This window comes from Pholcus phalangioides, unplaced genomic scaffold, assembly GCF_987345545.1.
Source record: "Pholcus phalangioides strain wild (caught in Gottingen) unplaced genomic scaffold, Ppha-v1.0 ptg000032l_1, whole genome shotgun sequence".
Classification (NCBI taxonomy): Eukaryota; Metazoa; Arthropoda; class Arachnida; order Araneae; family Pholcidae; genus Pholcus; species Pholcus phalangioides.
In genome coordinates, this window is record NW_028301622.1 from 7,822,978 (window position 1) to 7,845,484 (window position 22,507).

The 22,507-nt window shown below is 37.4% G+C and overlaps 2 protein-coding genes across 2 annotated transcripts in view; both read right to left on the bottom strand.

Annotated features, from left to right (window-relative positions):
• The window catches only part of LOC149066860 (dynein axonemal heavy chain 10-like), a 48,330-nt gene that overhangs the window by 2,745 nt on the left and 23,078 nt on the right, over positions 1 to 22,507 (bottom strand). The window contains exons 10-19 of the mRNA XM_089253229.1: positions 22,069 to 22,185; positions 20,677 to 20,925; positions 18,982 to 19,158; positions 15,565 to 15,751; positions 13,526 to 13,656; positions 4,383 to 4,469; positions 3,409 to 3,522; positions 3,088 to 3,225; positions 2,755 to 2,943; positions 97 to 254 (exon numbers count right to left, since the gene is read on the bottom strand). Coding sequence (XP_089109355.1) covers positions 97 to 254; positions 2,755 to 2,943; positions 3,088 to 3,225; positions 3,409 to 3,522; positions 4,383 to 4,469; positions 13,526 to 13,656; positions 15,565 to 15,751; positions 18,982 to 19,158; positions 20,677 to 20,925; positions 22,069 to 22,185 — 1,547 coding nt within the window. The remainder of the gene's footprint in view (positions 1 to 96; positions 255 to 2,754; positions 2,944 to 3,087; positions 3,226 to 3,408; positions 3,523 to 4,382; positions 4,470 to 13,525; positions 13,657 to 15,564; positions 15,752 to 18,981; positions 19,159 to 20,676; positions 20,926 to 22,068; positions 22,186 to 22,507) is intronic.
• LOC149066861 (neo-calmodulin-like) lies at positions 7,215 to 7,945 on the bottom strand. The gene has a single exon (XM_089253149.1). It carries the CDS (start codon positions 7,737 to 7,739, stop codon positions 7,275 to 7,277), a length of 465 nt encoding a protein of 154 aa, XP_089109275.1. The 5' UTR covers positions 7,740 to 7,945; the 3' UTR covers positions 7,215 to 7,274.

Here is a 22,507-nt window from a genome sequence, read left to right on the forward strand (position 1 = left end):
TTTGGTGATGGTTCATTTCTGAGAAATGAATACATTCGATATGTGCGTACATCATTATACGTGATTGAATAAATTATATTGACGATTTTGATTTACCTTTTCACGCAGTTCACTAGGAAAGTCTGGAAGGTGTCCTGGGCGTTTTCTGTGGAAGACAGGACCAGAGCGTCTGTAGACTTGAATAAGGCGGTAAAGTATGGAAATATGTGCGTTTCCAAAGACCAAGATAGAGCCTCAAGGTTTTCATTCAGCATCTGGGAAATTATAAATCGGATTATCACCTCTTTGCTAAACACGGCAGCGACGTTTGTAATCTGTTACTTCATTGCATATAATAAAAATAATGCACTTTTCGAAAATAGGTGTTTAAATTATTTGATAACCAAACTCCTTATTGGTAAAGTAACGAGAGACACCGCGATATCTTCTTATACAAGGTGATTTAGTGCATTGTCCGGCGTCTAAGGAGCCTAACCGACTAATCACGCTGGGATACTGATGTATAGGCATAAGCCAGTGTTTCTCAAACTTCTGTCACTCACGGCACACTTGCCCTATTCATGATTCATTCGCGGTTCCCTACAGTAGTTTAGTAGATATTATACTTCATAAATGAACCATTTCAAAGCATAAAAAGGCACATACATCAATATTTAAAGCCCATCGCGACGCACACTTTGAGAAACACTGACATAAGCGGATACAGGATCTTCGAATGAGTGGGGAGGGTCGGGGACGGATCGCAGAGGGTGCGTATAGTAGACACCTCCAACCGCTCACCAATGCCAAAAAGTATTCTTCTTTAGGTGAACTGGGGGGGGGGGGAAATCGCCCCCACCCTCCTCTATATGCTATGTAAAGGGGATACGAACACGAGGATACTGATGGCAAATATTTCTAGATAGTATGAAGGAGAAACTAAAAACTGCACCCTGTCTAGGGTTCAGAAGTGATTTAAGCTCCGTTTACATGTGCAATATTGCGGTAGCATTGGGAGTTCTAGCACCCACTTGACTTTTTTTACTTCGTAAGGAAAGAAATGTAAAGCAGTCATTGGTGAAAATTCTTGAGGTAGGTTTTAAATCCGCTTTTTCTGTTTCCCCATGTAAAGGTACCGTGCAAGGGAAAATTAGCAGTTCAAGTCGTTCAATTGACCAGTATCTTGGATTACTCGAAACATAGACGCTGGAACTAGGGTGGGTGGGTTAGGCCATTTGAATTTCCCCCCCCCCCCCAATAAATCATACGAGTGGGTCGAGAGCCCAATAATTAAGAAATATACAGTGCAACGCATCAATACCTTTTCTGCATACGGACTCGAGTTTCATATATATATATACAGCGCCGTCTTAACGCATGGGCCTGCCCGGGGGCCTCAAGAGAATAGGGGCCTCCCAAATATGAGATCCGGTTGAAATTTTCTAGAATTTATCACGTAGGGCCTTAGAAAAGCCACTTGGCCCGGGGGCCCATGATGCTCTTAAGACGGCCCTGTATATATACAGGACAAATGAAAACTTTTAGCCCCCCCCCCCCCCCACACGTTTTCTTCATTTCGGCACCTGTGACTCGATATCGATTTCAGTATCTTCGTAGTCTCTCTGTAACATTAGGATCCTCATGTCGCCTAAATACCTAACGACTCGGTAACCTAACATATATGTAGTGGCGACGAAAATCTATCACCAACAACGTTCCATCTGTGGGTCATAAAAATCTGAGTCCTACTGATGAAGGGCGCGGTAACCCAGGTCGATAAGATACTCGCCTAAAGTACCAAAGGATGGTTGGAGGTGTCGAGAGTTTGATACCCGGTTCGTCCTTGTCAGAAAACTTTCCTGACACACGGGTACAACAAAAAACGGCGACTTGACCGCAGGAAAAAATTGCTACCACGGGGAGCCATCGAGGGGTTAGCGCACCAACCTGTCGATGAGTATAAAAAGCAAGATTGCCGTTCGGAATCGGCAATAAATTGTAGATCCCGGTCTAATTAGCCCTCGTCTGCAGAAAATGACCGTGGTGCGACAAAAATGATCAATGATCAATGACCTACTGATGAATTTTCTTCTTTTTTTTTGAATTTATATCAGCATATTTACTAAAATATAAGGGAATCGCTTGGAAAAGTGGAAACATTATTATTGGATCTATATTTCTCGGGTTGGGGGGGAGGAGGAGGATTTGGCTTCTAAAAAAATGTTTCTGGTGCCTACAGGCCCGAAGCCAGAAAATTCGTTCGGAGGGGGTCCAAAGTTATAGAACAATAGATTTGGCCATCTTTTTCTTTTTGGTAATTTTCTCACATTTCGTGGGGGGGGGGGGGGCACCAGACCCTCAAGTTGTCGCTGTGGTGGTCGAGTGGTCACAGTGACGGACTCGCGTCGCGAGGTCCCGGGTTCAAACACCACCGTCACCACAGTGGTGGTCGGCTGAAGTTGGTTTTGTGGTTCCCAACTTCAAGGCGAGAATGCGGGCCGAAAGTCTCGCCACAGAGAGCAACAGACCTACAAACAATACAAATGCAATTCAATCATAACACATCACTCACTCACTTCACTTCTGAAATATAGATGGCAGCACTGAAAAGTCATGGTGATAGGCTTAAGTTGTGCTCGGTTTGAAAGAAAAAAAAAAGACCCTCAGGTTTCCCCCCCCCCCCCCTGCTTCGCTACACGTCCTTGGGTGCCTAGAAACATACAATCAAAGTTATAGATATACAACATTATAACAACATGGGATGTGACTCCTTACCTCTGCCAATACAAGCAGTATCTTGATCTCGCACTTGATGTAATATTCTTTCATGGGCTTGGCACGACCCGTGCAGCTGTGACATATCAAGGATTCGATTTTGTACAGAAGTAGGAGGATGGAGCGGTGCGTTTTCACGTGTTCCGCCATAGCCGCCAGCATAAGACCCTCGCTTTCCTTGAAGAACATCTGATGAGAGGAAAAAGAAATGCTGAAGAATGAGAGATTTACCCTAGAAATCTGATGATTCAATTAATGAAAATTGACCTAAGTGCTTTTTATGGGTAACAGACCTGGAGTTTAATTTAAAGAACAAACGAAATTGTTTGAAACCTGACACATTGGCAGATTGTCCTCGTTCCACTTCTTGAAATGGAACAATTGGATTTTCCTGAGGCTTTCTATCTTAGCGTCGATCTCTTTGCTGATGTCTTTCACTTGAAATATCAACGACCCGAAGGAATCAATGCGCTGCAAAAAAGATTCAAATAATTTCTTTCTGTGAGATCTGAAGACTGTTTCTCTGCTTAAACCGAGTCGTCCATATTTGCCGAAAACCAGAAATACTGCAGATTTATAATAGACAAAGTGCTCGAAGATATACTCACTACATACGGTTGATTATATTAAAAAAAAATAGTGAAAATCACAAACCTTAACTATCTGATCGATGTACTGTACGACCCCGATAGATGACCAGAGCAAATGCTGACATCCCAAGTCGATCTCCGATTTCAGTTCGTACAACCTGTCTTCGTAAAGTTTGACCTGAAAGTAAAAATGAATCAAATGTTGTGTATATTGTCATAAATACATTGATTTTATGATACGGTATTGACATTAATGCTCTTTAAGTGAGACGGAAATATTCGTGCATCAAAATGTTCAGAGATAAAGAGTTCAAAATACCGAATTAACAAAATTTTTCGCCTAGTCCTCGAAAAAGAATGAAAATTCAATCTTATCACGTTAGGGTTCACATTCAGGAATTATAAAAGCGTGTAGGCTTTCATGATAAAAAGGGGATTAGAGAGCGAATGGTCCACATGGAATTTAGTTCACTCTTCCGACCTTTTTGTTAACTATAATTTATTATTTTATCAACAACTATAAGGTCGACATCTTTCGGTGCAGACGAAAGTAATAATATGTATGATTCCCGAAGATGTTGACGAAACAGCTTCCAGTGGACGATCAACCTCAAGAAGGTGCGATATCTCCGCATTGTCGAAATAAAAGGCATCAAGTTAGGCGAGATATCTCTCGTCATCCTTGTCATGTATGGGTCAATCTTCACATGTATGGGTTAAATAAGGCATATGATGTACGAAGATTTAACTTCTGTAGTATAGCGAGTGTACGAGATCACTATCGGACTTGGTATTTATTCATAATGAAAAAATGTATAATTTATGAAGAGCTTTATTTTTCACGCGAAGAATTTGATGTTGAGAAGTTTTTTCGAAATTTCAGTAACAGCCACGAAAAAATTACAATTCCTCTTCATATCGATGAGGAATTATAATTTTTGCAAACCGTGATGTGTGTCTTCCTAACAACGCACGCAATTTCTTTTAATAACATTTCAATGAATTCATATATCTGAATGTACATTACACACAATTTACCTCTGCGTAGTTCAAATCACCCAAAATACTGTGTAATTTGTGCATGGCCACGTTTAGAGACTTCACGTTAGACGTAAACATCTTCTCCTGAAATCAGAAGAATAACCACCATTGCATCAAGTGAAATTAAATACGAGCAATATATAGAAATGGCCACGGATATGTTCATATACCCGAATTATTAAGATCCCTGTTAGTGTCTCGGATGATATCGTTCTGTATCATTTATGAATGATCTCTACTTTTTCTCGCATTTGCATTTCCTTTTACAACAGGGCCGATTTAGCGCATGGGATCACCAGGACAAGACTTGGGTGTCTTCGCTCATAAGAGGTCTCTGATGGCCTTGTCCAAAATTTAACACCCACGATAACCTCAACCCACTCTGGGTGCCGGAAGTCACGCGTGTATTTAATGTCGTTTTATTGCGTTTTATTTTATTTATTTTTTTGTGAATCATTCATTGTCGTGTTATCGGTAAAGGCGATGTATGCATATAAAACTTCAAATATCGTCAATGAGCGTACTGAAGATTCTCCGAGCCTTTTTATCACCACCAGGGCAATTTCCCACTGTTCTGTCCTCAAAAAAGTGAATTGACTCGAAATATTTTGTCACGGATACCCAACAGTCTAGCGTGTCTAATATTGTGTGATCAGTAGATTCAGAAAAGAGCCATGGTACAGTCTCTTTTAGAAGGGCATTTCCCTCATTAAAACTTCCCGTTTTGAAACTCGAATGGAATTAACCCATAGGCACCGGAATCTAGGAGCTGAGACTATTTGAGCCCCCTCCAATAAATTTTGTGAGGAAGGCTAAACCCCCCCCCCCCCCCACCAATAATTGATAAATTTTCACTGTAACGCACCTTCACCCCGTGCAGTTAAGCTTGAGTCCCGTATATATGAGACGGCTGCAAACTTTCAGCCACCTCAATGTTTATTATTATTTTTTTCATATCGGCGCTTCTGAATTAACCAAGCGAATTCTAATGGAATTAGCTGAGTGAATTCTCTGCGAAAAACCTTTGTTGAACCGCCATGCCACGGAACCCCTGATCAAGGTTGGTGGCGAACAGTTTGAGAAGCCCTGCTGTACATCATACGTGCTCAAACCGTGGCCCTCGGAGTCATTTGACGTGACCCGGGACCTCAAGCGTAATTTTGTAAAAATGAACTCGGTTGCACAGCAGGCAACTCAAGTTACCCGCGGCATTTCTACAGATCATTCAATAATCTGTGTAAGAGTTCCAGAGTACTTCAACGACTCGCGATGCAGTTTCGCGTTACTTAAGTAACCAGCGGCACAGTTCCATATCACTCAAGTGGTCCACGCCAAGGGCGTAGCGAGGGGGGGGGACTTGGGGGTCTGGTCCCCCCCCCCCGAAATGTGAGAAAATGACCGAAAAAAGGGAAAAAGATGGCCAAATCCATTGTTCTGTCACTTTGGTCCCCCCCCCCCCCGAACGAAATTTCTGGCTACGCCCCTGGTCCACGCCACATTTTTTTACATGACTCAAGTGGGTCACGCCACATTCACGGGTTACTCAAGTGACAGATCACTTGAGTAACCTCCTGCGACACTGCTTCGGAGTACTTATGCGTCCCTCGGCACTATTCCACACAACTCAAGTGGCTACATTCACAGATCCCTTAAGTGACTGCTGAGTTTACAGATCTTCTGAATGACCAGTGGCACAGTCCCAGAGAACATAAGACGCCCGCGGCATATTTCCAAATTACTTAAGTGGCCCGAGACACGTTTTCAAACTAGTGAAGTTGCTTTGTACATTGTATATTTCCCTGATTTTTGCCAAATAATCTTCACTTTCAATGCTTATTTTTGAGCTCCCTGCTGACTTTCCAGTGTCACCGGGAATCCTGTAAAGGTTTTGATTCCTATTCATGGAAAAGGACTTTTGATATCTAACCTCATCGAGAACGTTATCGGTGTCTTAAGACAGAGGTGCACAACCTTTTCAGTCCGCGGCGCAGATAAGCGGTAACTCTGCCGCTCGCGGGCCATAAATTTGTATACAGTTCATGGGATGAATATTCGCACAATATTCTCCGAGGTGAGCAGATTCTGACAATTGTTTTGCGGCTGCGATTGACAACTTTACTGGCCACTGAAAAAATTTTGGGCTAAAACTAGCTACTTTACTTGCCTCTGACAATTTTTTTTGACTGTAATTGGCAACTTCACTAGCACTAGATAATTTTTTGCGATATAATTAGTGTGCGTGATATACCTTACTTTCATAAAGGAAATATGGTCAGCCTAGGTGATTATCAATTTGCGTTATTGATACTTTTCTGCCGGAACACTTTTCCCGGGCCGGATGGAACCTCTTGGCGCCCGGAGTGCACTTGTGTGTGTGCAACATGTTTGATAGGGCTTAGGCTTACGTTAGGTAGGATGGGGGAAAAACAAAAATTAAGTCGCTATCATATTTTAAACTAACATAACATTTAGATTCAAGAAACCACGAGACAATTAGATAAAAACACTTCGAACGACGCAGTACCACTATAGAAATGCGATTCATAAAACTTTAATGTGAGACGACTCACTGACAGAAATCACAACGAACTTGTTTCTCAATCACAAAGTGGCCGCGATAACAAGAAATCCGGAACGAAAAACCAGTTCGAAACATAAGAATTAATGGATTTGGAGCACTTTCGTCGACTTCAAAAATACATTAGTTACACACAAGGCCAAACGTCCTCAATCTATCAAACAAAGATAAGAACGTTCACGTGGGAAGAGCACTCGAGCACGAGACGAGTGTCTGCCACCGGAGATTTGAGAAAGCGAGTTGGACGCACATTAAAAAAGAAAATCAAAATTGAAACACGTCAAAATATGTAAAAAAAAACCATCCAATTTTTAATTCTTCTTCCGCATCATCACGACGAACTCTTCGTAGTCGATGCGACCGTCGCGGTTGGCGTCCGCTTCTGCGAGCATTTCATCCACCTCTTCGTCGGTGAGCCTTTCCCCGAGATTGGTCATGGCGTACCGCAGCTCCTCAGCGGAGATGAATCCGTCGTTGTCCAGGTCAAAGATGCTGAAGGCTTGCCTGACATCGTCCTCCGTTAGGTTGTCTTTCACTCTCAAGGCCATGAGTTGCAGAAACTCTGGGTAATCTATGGTACCGTTGCCGTCGGCGTCTACTTCGGAGATCATCTGCTGCAGCTGTGCCTCCGACGGGAGCAGGCCCAACGAACGCATTACGGTTCCGAGTTCGTGCGTCGAAATCATGCCGTCGCGGTCAACGTCAAATAAGTCGAAGGCCTCCCTGAATTCTTTGACCTGCTCCTCGGTCAACAAAGCTTCTGGTTTTTCAGCCATTTTTTTTTTTTTGTTTATTCTCGGAAAGCGTCGTCGTGGTCACCGCGACAAAAGATGGAGACTAACGTCTGATACACTCTAAATTTGTTTACTGGGTTTGTTTAAACTTGTTTTTGTGCACATAATTTTCTAGGAAAACCAAAATTCTCAATTTGTGTTCAACTTCTGTTTTCCTGCTGTTCATCGGCCACTTCTAATGTGGACTTGGAAAATATTACGCGCGGCTTTTTAACGACTTGTTATTGCTTATATAGTCTTGATCTTGGTTCAGCCGAAAACGTGTTTTAAAAAAAAAATCAAGAAAAATATAAAAATGCATTAATTCATGCACCGCATACAAATTCAGCCGAAATCCGCTGAATTTTTTTACAAATAAGTTTGTGAAAAATACGGATTCTAGACAAAAGTAAGCTATAATTTGTCAGAATGGAGTTTATAGAGAAAATAGGTTAATCCCTGTATTCACGGGTTTTTAGTAATAGATTTTGAACGATTTATAGTGCAAGTGCCAGCGAAAAAAAAAAAAAAAAACACGAAAAAAACGAAGAAATACACAAATCTCCGAAACTGGCAATTTGTTAATATTTAATTAGGATATATGGGGGGAAAAGGGGGGATATATGAATGGAGCACGTTTTTCTATTCGATTTCCATCAACCATATCCACACTCTTTCCCCTATAAAGGCGATCCGAAATTGTTTGCACAGCAGATATCTCCGTGACCACGGACTTCAGAGAAGCATAATCTCAATTTCAAAAATGACATACCTTAGAGGTGGTATTAAGATTATATACGCTATTTCCAAAAGAGAGTTCATTTGCTAGAGTTATGACATTTTCTCGAATTCCTAAAAAAATACTAGGCGGATCGTTCTGAAATTTCGGTCATGCGTACCTTATATTGGTACTGACCATTTCTAGTGAAAATTTAGTCACGAGTGCATTTAGGGGACCGACAAAAAATAATATAAGAAAAAAAATGTTTTTGATCAACACTGTATTAGAAAAAAGCTGCAAATGACTTGCAACTTAAAATGTTGTGTCAACTTTGTCCAATACCTCTGTGCATTTTTATGTGAATAGCATGTATATTCACGAAATGTTTTCTACACAAATTCCAATTTTCATCCCATGTTTTTTGCTTATAACATACCAAGTTTTAAATGGATTTTTGCAAAATTAACAAAAAACGTGCCGCTATACATGAGACATACTGTATAGAAATTTAAAATGTGACAAATAATTATTCAATGAGATACGAGTATTTTTACTGAATGATTATTAATTGCACATGCGCAGGAAATATGATTTATTTTTCATAATTTGATTGCAAGATATATAGCGCAACTTATACGAAAATTCACATGAATGTCGTGAAAATTCAGAAAGATGTATATGATATTGTGAGCTGTAATTTCGAGACTTGCTGAAAGTAATTTAATTATAAGGGATTTTAATCAAATTGGTATACGATTAACGATTATGTGCTGTGATTTCATTTTTGCCTTCAGTTTGTTCATTTGGATATCATACATAAGTATTATGATAAAACACTTATCTTAGGTTTTTGCTATTTAGAAATGGATTAATTTGGAAATTTTTTTGTGTGGATTTTTCTATATATCTGGCAATCAAATCATGAAAAATAAAATTTATATTTTAGCGCATGCACAATTAATAATCATTTACTAAAAATACTCATAATGCATTGAATAATAATTTGTGACATTTTAAACTTCTATACAATATGTCTCATGTATAGTGCCATGTTTTCTGCAAATAAATGCTTGATTGGGTTGAAATCGGGTGACTGAGAGGAAGGGAAGGGGGGGGGGGTATTGAAGCAATTGCAACTCTGAATCATGTCCCTCAACCCAATCTGAGATAATTCCAGCCCTGTGGGAAGGTGCATTGTCCTGCTGGAAATAGCAATCATCATCAGGAAACATTATGGCCATAAACGAGTGCACGTGGTCAGCAACGATGTGGAGGTAAGAGCTGGCATTGATGAATGTTTCCAATAGAAATAAAGGATCAAGAGTATTATACCAGAAAAATGTTCCCCAGAACGTGATGCCACCACCACCACCACTCACTTGAACAGTTGTCATGTGGCATGCCAAATCCATGTCTTCATGCTGCTTGCACTACATATGGATCCTGTCATCAATGCCATGGAAAAGAAATCTTGACTCATTGATTCTCTAGCCCATAAAAGCTGTTTTCTTAAGTTTTTCAGCGAAATCAAAGGGACTCTTGTTGGTCGCTAGCTATTAAAACCACTTCCTTTTAAGATCCGTCTTGTAGAGCGTATGGACATGCTTTGCAGTGATCCTGATTTGTATTGCACTGCAATTTGTTGTGTTGTAGTTCTTCTGTTGCTGCACACAATGGGTGCCAGTAGCCTAGCACATCTTTCATTCACAAAATATTTCTGCCCACTATTCCGCTTTCCACTCAAAGTTTTTTGGCTTAGCTGCCATTCTTTAAAGACCCAAGATACTGTTCTAAGAGATAAACCAACAAGGTTAGTGGCTTTGGAGATACTGGAACCACCCCTTCTGGCGCCTACAACCACGACGCATTCAAAGTCCCTCAAATCTCTTGTTTTCCTCATGAACAGGCAAACTGCAACTTTAACTGATGCTTCTGAACAGGAGAAAGCTTTTCATCAGCAAATACGGTTTATTACGTCAGCACATGCGCTGCACGTATGAACCTAAGTTTGAGTGAGGGTGATCCTAATTTTTTTGGCTGCTAAGTGTATGTCTTCATGAATATATGTGCTATTCACATAAAAATACACAGAAGTATTGCACAAAGTTAGCACTATAATTTTTTGTATAGTTGCAATACATTTGCAGCTTTTTCTAACACTTTGTTGATAAAAACTTTTTTCTTATTTAATTTTTTGTCAGTCATCTAAATACACTAGCGACTGAGTTTTCACTGGAAATGGTTAGTACAAATATAAATTATATATGACAGAAAGTTCAGAATGATTCACCAGTATTTTTTTTTTTAGAAATTCGAGATAATATCTAAACTCCAAAAAGGTCACAAACTTTTGGAAACATAGTGTATTTCCTCTAAGCTAATTACTTAAAATGTATATAGAAACGTCCTCTCCACTTGTCAATACAAGATTCATCAAAAGACTGGTTATTGGTGGAGATGAAGATTACAAGGAAGAAAATTCATCACTGCCCCCACGGGGACTCGAAACCTGGTCTCTCGCTTGCCGGACGAGTGCTCTACCATCTAAGCTATGGAAGCAGATAGAATATTTCAACCTTTGAGCATATATATATGTTGAAAGGCACCGTACATGGACGGCGTCAACAATCAACTAATAGCTTGTGAATGACAAAGGCCAACCAGATGGCCATATGAATATAGAAACCGATGAATCTTGTATTGACAAGTGGAGAGGATGTTTCTATATGCATATGGCTATCTGGTTGGCCTTTGTCATTCACGAGCTATTAGTTGATTGTTGACACCGTCCATGTACGGTGCCTTTCAACATATATATACGCTCCAAGGTTGAAATATTCTATCTGCTTCCATAGCTTAGATGGTAGAGCCAAGGGCGTAGCGGGGGGGAAGGGGGCTGAAGGGGGCAGTATAGTTGTATAGTTGTATAGTTGAAGGGGGCTCTCACATTTCGGGGGGGGGGGGACCAGACCCCCCCCCCCCCCCCCGAAATGTGAGAAAATTACCGAAAAAAGGGAAAAAGATGGATAAATTCATTGTTCTGTCACTTTGGTTCCCCCCCCCGAAATGAAAGTGTTCCCCCCCCCCCCCCCACGGACGAAATTTCTGGCTTCGCCCCTGGGTAGAGCACTCGTCCGGCAAGCGAGAGATCGGAGTTCGAGTCCCCTTGGGGGCAGTGATGAATTTTCTTCCTTGTAATCTTCATCTCCACAAATAAGTAGTCTTTCGATGAATCTTGTACTCAAAATGTCTTAAATTTGCTAAGGAATTATGTACATGTAAATAGAAAAATTAACTTTTTATGTAGATCCCGTGTGCTAAAACTTCCAAGTACTGAAACTCGAATGTGGCTCTGAGAAGTTATTCACCAAAAACAGCATATTTTTAAATGCAATATTAGCAGAGACATGTGACTTTGAAATTTTCAAGCATTTATCGCCAATGATTAAGGGGGTTGGTTCACAAATTGCAAAAAGTAAATTAAATCAAAAGTTGTAAAAATTCTTTAATTGTCGCAATAATTACCAAAAAATGTAATTATTATTCATTGTGAATAAAAAAATTAAAAATATGAAATTTTTTGTAAATAACTTTTTAGAGCGGGATATACATTTCAATGAAGTTTTAGCACATGTATAAAAAATGGGACTAAAACAAAAATTTATTTTTCATGCATAAGACCCCTAAAACAAATTTGAGATTTTAAGTAACTACACGCCATTTGCAAAGTTCTTGTAATTGAAAGCATGTTTCAGAAATCAATGGTTGCAGGGATATCTGCTATGCAAACAAACTTGGGACAGCCTGCATATTATGTTTCTCATCAAACCATATCCTCTTCTTCTTGCATGACCTTCATTTCTGAAAAATTATTGGTATATTCATAACGTTAGAGGAGACAGAGTGAGGGTAAAAGGAAAATGAAATAATGCTTAGACAAAAATGAAAAGAAAAACCAATTCTGCTTCTTTCACAGGATTACCTAACTAAACATCACAATAATGCAAGAGAGATAGCTCTAATGTAAAACTGTACTTCAACAAAACTGACAGACTCACACACCCCCACACAACTCTACCATTATCAAATTTCACAAAAAAGCAAAGAAAGACCAATTAGTGAGTAAGTTAACAAGTAAAATAATATAGAGACTATTATTATTATTATTATTGAGGCTATTTTCACAAGGCTCTACATTGGTTTAACCCTCAGAGTGTTCCCATCATCTACGTATCAGTGTCGTAGCATGCTGTCATCATCCTGTGATGATTTGAAATGTTTTTTTAAGATAAAATTCTTTAAATGATGTATACACATGTATATATTCTACTTGTTTTTTATTTTATTTTATTTCTCTATTCTTTGACAGGTTCACTTGTACTGTATAGGTGTGTATTGCTGAGTAGTGATGAAAATCCTGCCTGCCCCCCAATTACTATTCTGGCAGTAATCGTGGAGTCTGAAGCCAGATTCTTTATTTGTATCACATCTTTTTTTCGATTGTATTAAGTTCACAATGTGTAAGTTTGGGTGCCATCTTTCTTTCTCAAAAGACAACTGAAAAAAAAGAAAAACTGTTTTTATGCTGCCACAGTGAAAGAAGCATTTCTCCAACTATTACCACAGCCGAAGGGTTAATAAACTATAAATTTATTTGTAGGAAATAAAATATATACCAGATTGTTATTTTACTTCATATAAGCCTATTAAACCATGAACAATAGGAACACATAAATTAGGTATTCCCAAACTTTCTGTGTTTACTACTACTGAATTGAACATTCACATCGTACACATACCTCAGCAGAATTTCAAACAAATTGGCACATGTAGGAACATTTTGTGTGCGTATATGAGTGGCTCTAAAATATTTATGTTGTCAGAGTTGTGATTGTTTTGTGGTCTTGATTTCCCGTTTTTCAACAATGCTGAATCATATGAATACTTCATGATTACTCAATTCAAATCACTGCTACATATGGTTTGCATCAATATTTCTTAGACTATGTTAAGCAACATATCAAAGAAATGAAGCAAAAGAAAAGGAAAAAAAGATTGTATTGCTTGCCTCAGAAACAAAATTGTTTATGACAGGAGGCAAAGTTATTGCAATGCTCTTAAGGTAACCAGCATCCACCATGATTTCTTCTAGGCCAGGAGGGAAATTATTGCAATATTTCATTTCAGAAATGATGGTACCTTCGTGGAAGAAATAAGTGATGAAAAAAGTAGCGAACAAAAGCATTGATGAACACCATATTGCAAACAGGCAATTGAATAGCATTTTATACTATAGCATTCACTTTGAACTCTATCTGAAATGTGTGGCTTGAAATGCATCAAAATAATATCAGTAATGTAATCAAATTTCAGCTGTATCTGATGTCAGCATGATTGTTTTTAGATGGATAGTATTGAAAAACCATTCCTGTTTTGTAATTTAAGGCTTGGTTTAGTCTTTAGATAATGAAGATAGCATTTCATAGGAGAAACAAATAATGAACTGTATGATTCACAGACACAGTCAAAGTAAATATAATATAAGCATGGTTGATACAAGATTATGAATGATGCAAGCATTTCTAAACCTTCTTTAGTTCATCATTCAATTGTATTAGAAATTTTATGCTTTACACAAGCACACAAATAACTGCTTTGATTGATACTAATACAAGCAAATTATTCTTTGTGAGGAAACTGAATAATTCAAAATATAGTACCAAAACAAATAATTTTTTTCAAGATTTCCTTTGTTAATACATATGTATAATAATGCATGTATTTACTGTAATAGTAGAACATACCTTATGCGTACGTACACGACACTGAATTATGACCACCTGACTAAACTGCAATGGATGACTGCTGTACCTGCCAAGGTTATATAGGCAGGTATGCAAACCTGCACTATATAACCTATACAGGCAAACTGCAGGTAACTAAATGAGCACAACATCTCAAATGTAAAAATTCATTGAACTAGATCATTTTTTACTGTTTTCAGAAGGTCCCCCATCCTAATAACATAGAGATATCTAGTTCTTGCACTGATTTCTTCAATTATTAGATTTGTAGTTTTTCTTTCTTGCCAAGTTACCATAACTCAACTGCAAACATTTATCTACTTATAAAAATTTATTAGCAAAAAGAAAAAGTTTATATTGACAGGAGTTTAACAGAAGTTTAAAGATGATTCCAATCAGGATATACAGAAATACCATAACACAGAGATTTATAGCAAATCCTTGTACCCTAATTTCCTGACTAAAACCTGCGGTGGCATATAATCCACACATGCTAATTTTGCTATTTGGGGTGGGGGTGGGGGGGGGGTATTCCATAACCAACAGCAGTAGCATGTAATCTGCTCATGAAAATTTCTTGTAGTTACCAGTATCATTAAAAATGAAACCTTAGGGAACAGAAGAGGTTGTGGATCATGTTTCTTAGAAAAACTGTTATTACTACAACTCACATTTTTATACACCTTCTGATACCCTCAGAAAATTATTTTTCTGTTGTGAATTTTTTAGAATACAGTGAAACCCCTCTGAACGGTCACCCATTTTTAGAGAAAAATAATAAATACGTTTTATTTTAAAGGCTACAGAAGAACCCCCCCCCCCCACTTTTTTTAGAGTTACTGACAGATATTTTGTTGTCCCAATGGTCTCTGTAAAAAGGGGGGTTACAGTATTTATTTCTATTCCAATCTCTTTCAGAAAAAAAAAATACAAAATAATACACAACAGTCTGTTATTATTAATTATCATCCACACTAAAAATATTAGATTTTTTCTAAACATATAATCCATAGATTGTATGCAGAAAATTATGGTAGTAAATTTTCATTCTGAATTGCAACTTCATTTTGTAGCATAAATCACAATCAATATAATTTCAAATATTGACAGAGCTATCAAAATGAGTTTTGTGTATTGATTTCAAATGTGGAAATCCCCCTTATTTAAGAATTCAATAGTAAAAAATTAGGAGGTACTTTAAAAAAAAAAACTTAATTATTGTGAGGGACAACATTCTTCAGATCAAGCCTACCGTTTTGATTAATTAGTAAAAAAAAACTTCAATGTACATATTAAACAATACCTTTCAGTCTTTCTTGCTCAGCTAAATCCGTGATATGGGAAAAGTATGGATTGACCTTGTCTTGCCTCAACAGGGGCGTTTGTAGAAGGGATGGAATACTTTGAGAAGTGGTAATAACCCACTTATCAAACAAATCATTCTCGTATTTTTTCAACATTCTGGCCACTCTCGTGTAATTATCTGTAACCTATCATGATTTGGGAGGAGGAAAAAAAAACATACTTCTCAATAACTTTTCCAGTCAAATTCAGTTAAAAAGAAGCACAAGTTACCAGAAATATTCTTTTCATTAAAAAATCAAAATAAATGACATGAATTATTATTTTTTGAATAACAAACAAACTTGAGAAAAATTACATCAATGCAGAAAAGCCACTGGCCAGTCTGTACAGGCACAAAATTGACTGAAAATTCAGGGCAGTAACTAAGTCCTGAACCAGAGAAATAGGACTAATGGACAACATTAAGAGGCCTTTCACACGGAGCAGATGCGGATGCGGGTCCGCATACCCTTTCAAACGAGCGCTGAAGATGCGGACGAATCGCCCGCATCTTTAGTTCGAAATTCGTGCATATAAAATGTTTTTTCGCAATTTTTGTAATTATTTTTCTCCTTCACCTCTGATTCAGTGGCCATAGGCAGCCTAGAGGCATTCTTTGGTGGTTTAATCTAGAGCCGCATAGAATATGGGAATAAAGATGTCTTCATTCCGATCCTCACAAGTAATCGATGGGAGAAAATGTCTTCAATCATTTTCAAAATATTTTGAAAAAAAAAATTCGTCTTTTCGGAAAAATATGGAAGAAAAATTCCAAAAACATCCAATGTTCGAAAAATCAAATCCAAAAACATCCAAAACTTTCGATGTTCCAAAAAAAAGAAAAAAAAATTCAGGAGATATCAAAGAATTTGCAAGTAGTAAAAAAGGGAAGGAATTTCATTTTTTCAGTTTATAGACTGAATATCGAGTAAAATAAACTTTAGTAGGTTACCTACTAAATAGATACCTACTTAGTAAACTTAAGTAGGTATCGGGGGAACAACCAAAAATATTCAAGTGCTAGGGCCTTCAAACGTCTTAATCCGGCCCTGAGTGAACACCGTACGTGGATAGCGTTGTTTAATAAAAGTATTTTTTTTAAAGTTTAAAAAAATTAACAGTTAAAAAATTTTAAAAAATAACAAATATTTAAAATAATATTTCAGATATTTATATTTTTAAATAATTTTAAAAATTTAAAAAGAAAAAAATTAAAATTTTTAAATTAAATTTAAAAGTTATTAAAGTATGTAGTCAATTAAATATTCGTAATGGCTTACAATTTTGGTCCCGTCAGTGGCCGTTGTTGACAGATTTATTGTATAAAATTGTCAAATATGGACAAAAGGCAGTTGAAGTTGCTATATCTCCATCTCAGAAGGAAACGGAGGGATAGACGTATGTAGGTACATTATATTAATGAGCAGGGACCGTCATATGGTGTTTTTAAGGGTATTTATGGCAAATAATTAAAAAAATTCAGTGAAAAATCACCTTCAAAAAGTAGCCAAAGATGCAGACGAATTCGCTCCGCATCCGCATCGTCTGAATAGCTCCGAATAAACCTATTGTCAAAACTTCTATGTGCGGATGCGGAGCCCACACTTAGGTTTTGACACATGCGGATGACGTCCGGACCCGCATGAACATTTCCTAGGTGCGGAGATTTTTCGGCTCGTCTGAAAGGCGCAGTATATTCCAATTGTTAAAACTACTTCCGGACCCGCATCCGCTCCGTGTGAAAGGGGCCTTAGTTAAGCACCCACCCATGCCCCTTCCCTATAGGTACTTCAAATATTGCTCCTGTAGAACTGGAAAATTACTCTGTGAGGTATATTTCAAGGAAAAAGACTTACATGGTGACAAATTGGATGAAGAAAAAGCCAAGAAACAAGTACTACACAAGTGAACTAATTCACACTAGGGTGCACAACTATACATAATTACAAAGCCTCACTGATACAAATTCAGATTTGTGTTGATTACTAAGCATATGTAGGTGGTAGCTGAATTTCTTAGGAGCCAAAACAATAAATTTTTACAAGAAAAATAGTCAAAAAAGACATGCTGACAAGATTTTTGAAAATTTTATGCTGTCCTCAGACTGACTAAAATTTAGTGATCGCACATGGAAAATTTTAGGGGCAAATTTAAGCCCTGGTGGAAACTGCACATAAAACTATAAGTTAGACTAAGGTAAGTTGAAACTCTTTTTTCATTAGTGCGATTTTAACCTAGCAAACTCCTACATTGGAGAAGTCAAAGAAACTTCTTAAAAATATGAGAGAATATTTTTCAACGCATTCTATTTTTAGGAATAATGTTTTAAACTTATTTTCTGCAGTATACCTTTTTCAAGATTAATTTTAGTTTTTAGTGTGTCATTGGTTCCACTTGCCTTGATAAGGGATCAAGTGGAACCTAAGGCTGACTGTGCTTTAAAACCAGTCATAAATTGTTAATTGCATTTTAATTGGGTTGATGTATTTTTGAAATATATGACATCCATATTTTTATGGGCATCTTTTTATCAGCCACCTCGTTGGGCATTTTGTCTGTTGTGGCATTGTATTTGTATTTGTATAAAATAACAGTGATAAATGAAAGAAGTGTAAACAAAGGGGAAAAAATTCATTTGAACTAGGGATGGTCCGATTAATCAAGTTAGTTAATCGATCAATTGTTAATCGCAGTTAAAAATTTCAGTCGAGTTAATCAATTAGATAAATTTGAATAATTTTTAAAGAAGAAGTTTACATAATTTAACTTGATATATTTGAATAAACCGATTTTTGATAGTTTAAATTACATTCCTATACATACATAATGTTTTAGATGAGATGAATGAACATATATCAAATATTTTTGGTTAACCAGTTAAAAATTTTAATCAATTCCCACCCAGCCCTAATTCGAACCATAAAATGTTGAAACATTTTATTATCTTGGTATGTATGATTTGTTTATCGGAAATTTCTGGCACTAAATGAGTTTGGTGTGGCATGGGGGTACTTTAACTGAGTTTTAGGTTTAGCGATTGTAAATTCTCTCATAATTTTCTCAAGTAAGCTTCAAATTAGTGTTGCAATTTTCATTTACATCAACAACTTTTTTGATACATGTAATAGAAATTGTCAATGACTTCATTAATATTGGGGGGGGGGGGGGGTAAGGTGAGAATCCCTAGTCTTTGAGCAAGTGTCAGGATTTTATATACTTTGAGAAATCCTAATCAGTGCAATCAAAGAATTGCAATGAAAAAATAATTTTAAAACCTATCGTACAAGCAAGCAACAAACTATGGGTTTTAAAGAACCATGATTCAAGTCATAACAAAGTATTAAGCTTATTCAATATTCAAGAATGTCATGCTTACTTTTTTTAACATTTCGGTGATACCGCAATCTTTACTTTTGTTGAAAATGAGTACTGGAGACTTTATTCTGTGCAACAGGTGCCTTTCCCAAATAATTGCTGAAGTCAGGGCAGGATAACCAGCATAATGTGGTGGGGAATCTTTAGAGGTGAGAAACTCATTCTCCATTTGCGACACCTGTATATATATTCATTATGTAATAAATTTTGTCTAACAAAAAATAATCCAAGAAAAAATATTTTACAAGATTTATTCAAAAGTATCCAACAAAAATTTTTTGTGCATCAAATAATGAAGCTAGGGAGGTGTGATTTGGTGCACATATTTAGGCAATTCTAGTGCACATGCTTCAATTTTTTTTTGCCAGCAGAAGCTGCCATTCGCAGACAGACCGCAGATGAATGAGGAAGTTTAAATGAGCGCCATCACTTTTTCGTTTTCGAGAAAATGGCAGGAAAAATTTGAACATTGCACAACACTACTGCATTAAATTTTGTATGAAACTTTGTGATTCCCGAGTAGAAATAATCCGCAACATTCAAGAAACCTTCAGAGATAAAGAAATGGGCATCACATCGATAAAGGAGTGGCATAACTGCTTCAAAGATGGCTGAATATCAATGAAGTGTGAAGCACGTTTTGGTAGACTATCAACATTTAGAAATGAGATTGTTATTGACCAAGTGAGGACTAAGGTGATGCAGGATGATCGAATTTCAATCAGAGAGTTTTCAGACTTGCATGACTTGTCTAAGCCATGCTGACTGTCTTCTGACTCCAGTGCAGTGCCATCTTAATGCATGGGTACACCTGGGCATGGCCCATGGCCTCAAGAGAAAAGACCCCCCCCCCCCCCCACCACAAAAATGAGATCTAGTTGAAATTTTCTAGAATTTCCAGGTAGGGCCAACAATGCTCTTAAGATGGCCATGCTCCATCCAGTGGTGTGGCTCATAACAAGTATGCAAAGCAGGGGAAGAGATATGAGGAGGGGGGCATGGAGGGCAATGCCCCCATTCTCCCCCGAAGGCTCCACCTTTGAATCCAAGACCCCCCCCCCCAAAGCTTCAAAGGTGGAGTTGATTGATCTAATATATATGTGTATATATGAATTGACATCAACATCATTGTGGCCCCCCCCCCCAAACTTCCAAGTCTATCCCTGCCTATAATGCAAATCATGGTATAATCATCACAAAGGAGTATTTATCTGAGTCAGAATTTACAGTTTTATCATGATTAATGCAGTAGCATTATTCACGTTTTTCCTGCCATTTTGCACTCACTTATATTACCTCACTCATTGGCGGTTTGTGAACGACAGGCAGCTTCTGTAGGCAAGAAAAAATGCAAGCATCAAATGACCCTTCCCTAGCTCTTCATTGGTTCACACACAGAAAATTATGGTCAGAGAGTTTTTGAACAAACAATGTAAAGGACTTGATTTGACATAACGATCTTAGGAAATTCATTTATGCTTAAAGGGTCAGAGTAGGTAAATCTTTTATAACATTGATCACCCCAACAAGGGGATGCAATTAATGATTACACAAGAAAACTAGATGTAATAAAAAAAAAATGCAACAGGGAATGTACAGTGATCAAGTATTTCGGGTATTGAAGAAAAATTAATGACAAAGATATTAACGTTTTTAGAATTCAAAACTTCATCAAATTTTTAAATTACATACTTACCTCTCTAGAGTACCTATTCAAAACTTCTTGGTACTTATCACGTACAATGCTCTTTACAGATGGGGAAACATTGCTTGCACTGTATGACTCAGTGAAATACATCGCTGTTTCAAAAGCAGCTTCTTCTTTCAGAATTTTACCGATCAGTGTTGTTGCCTTCTTTTCAATTTCTAAGCACTGCTGATTGAACCACTTTACTAGGTTTGCCCACAACACACAATTACTTGGTAGAAAGATATCAAAATCAGTCTGGAAAAAAAAATTTCTATGTAAAATGCCAAACTTTTGGCAAAAAAAACTAGACTGTACTAGAAACGTGTATTTTATCATTAGTTTATTAAGATCAACTTTTTTAAGTTTCACTAAACTAAAATAACTACCGTTCCTTGCAGAAAATAAACAAAATTGAATTCAAAAATTTTGCACAACTAATAATGCCTGCTCTTTACTCAACTTCAGACCAGTGATTCCTGAACAAAGCGCTGCAATGAGTTAGGATGTTGCGAGATCAGAAAAGGCAGTTACCAGTCATGTTGTGGATAAATTTTCATTCAGAGCAGTAACTAAGTAATTCACAATTCATATGCTGTAAAAATGTAAAATGCCATTAAAGTACTTTGAGATCAGATAGGGATTCCCCCTTAAGATCTTTGAAATTTCAATCACATTTCTGTGATTTTTGAGAAGTTTGGGAAACCTTGCTTTAAAAAAATTAAATAAATGAATTCTTGCTCACATTTTTTATTTTTTAAATCTATGAGTAAAAGATACCATTTATATATTCCTAACTGTCCACTGTGGTGGTCGAGTGGTTATAGTGCCGGACTCGTGATGCGAGGATCCGGGTTCGAACCCCACAGTGGTGGTCGGCTGAAGTTGGTTTTCTGTGGTTCCCAACTTCAAGGCGCAAATGCGAGCCGATCTCCCCGTTAAAAAGTCTCGCCACAGAGAGCAACAGTCCTACAACGGTAAATCATTCAACCATAACACTTCACTCATAGTTAGTAAAACTGGGGGCAGATGACAGCACTACACATAACAAGCATTACACAGAAACAAACTATACGTCAGGTTGCACTACACGTACACGCACATTTCCGCATTTACCGATTCTTTGGGGGGTTCCGCAGGGGGGGGGGGGTGCATGTGTGGTGTAGCAGTAGTAGGTAGGGGCTCGGGGATCCATGATGTTCAGCCACCTTGTTGGGCAATTTGCCTGTTGTGGCGTTGTATTTGTATTTGTATTTGTATTTGTAACTGTTGATTGAGTGAAATTTTGAATTTTTATATCAGATTTTAATTTATTAGAATGACTATTGATTTTTCATTACAAAATAGCTTATAGCCTCTATTATATAAATAATAAATAATTTTGAAGAAATAAAATCTTACACTTTTGAGGCGCAAATCCATGTTGTATATCAAAACCTCCAATTCAGTGTATTCAGAAGGATCTCGTGTGAACATTTTGAGCTCTGGTTTAAGCAAGTTTCTTTGATATTCTGCTTTCTGCAAACAAAAAATAAAATTTTGTAATATGCAGTTTCATGACACAAAGAAAGACTCTGGTCCAAAAGGAGGAATGTATGTAATACATGACATATATCATAAGATATAAATAATTAAAATTACAGCCATTTCACTGATGTAAAGGATCCCAAAACTAGTGTATTTGGTACTATATTTTTCTGTGTATAAACGTTGGATGTAAATTTCACACTACCTTTAGAAAAAATATCATTGTATAACCCAGAATGGCATATAATCCACATATGCAAATTCACTCACCAATATGAAACCTTGAGGAATGGAAGGGTTTGTTTATAGGGCC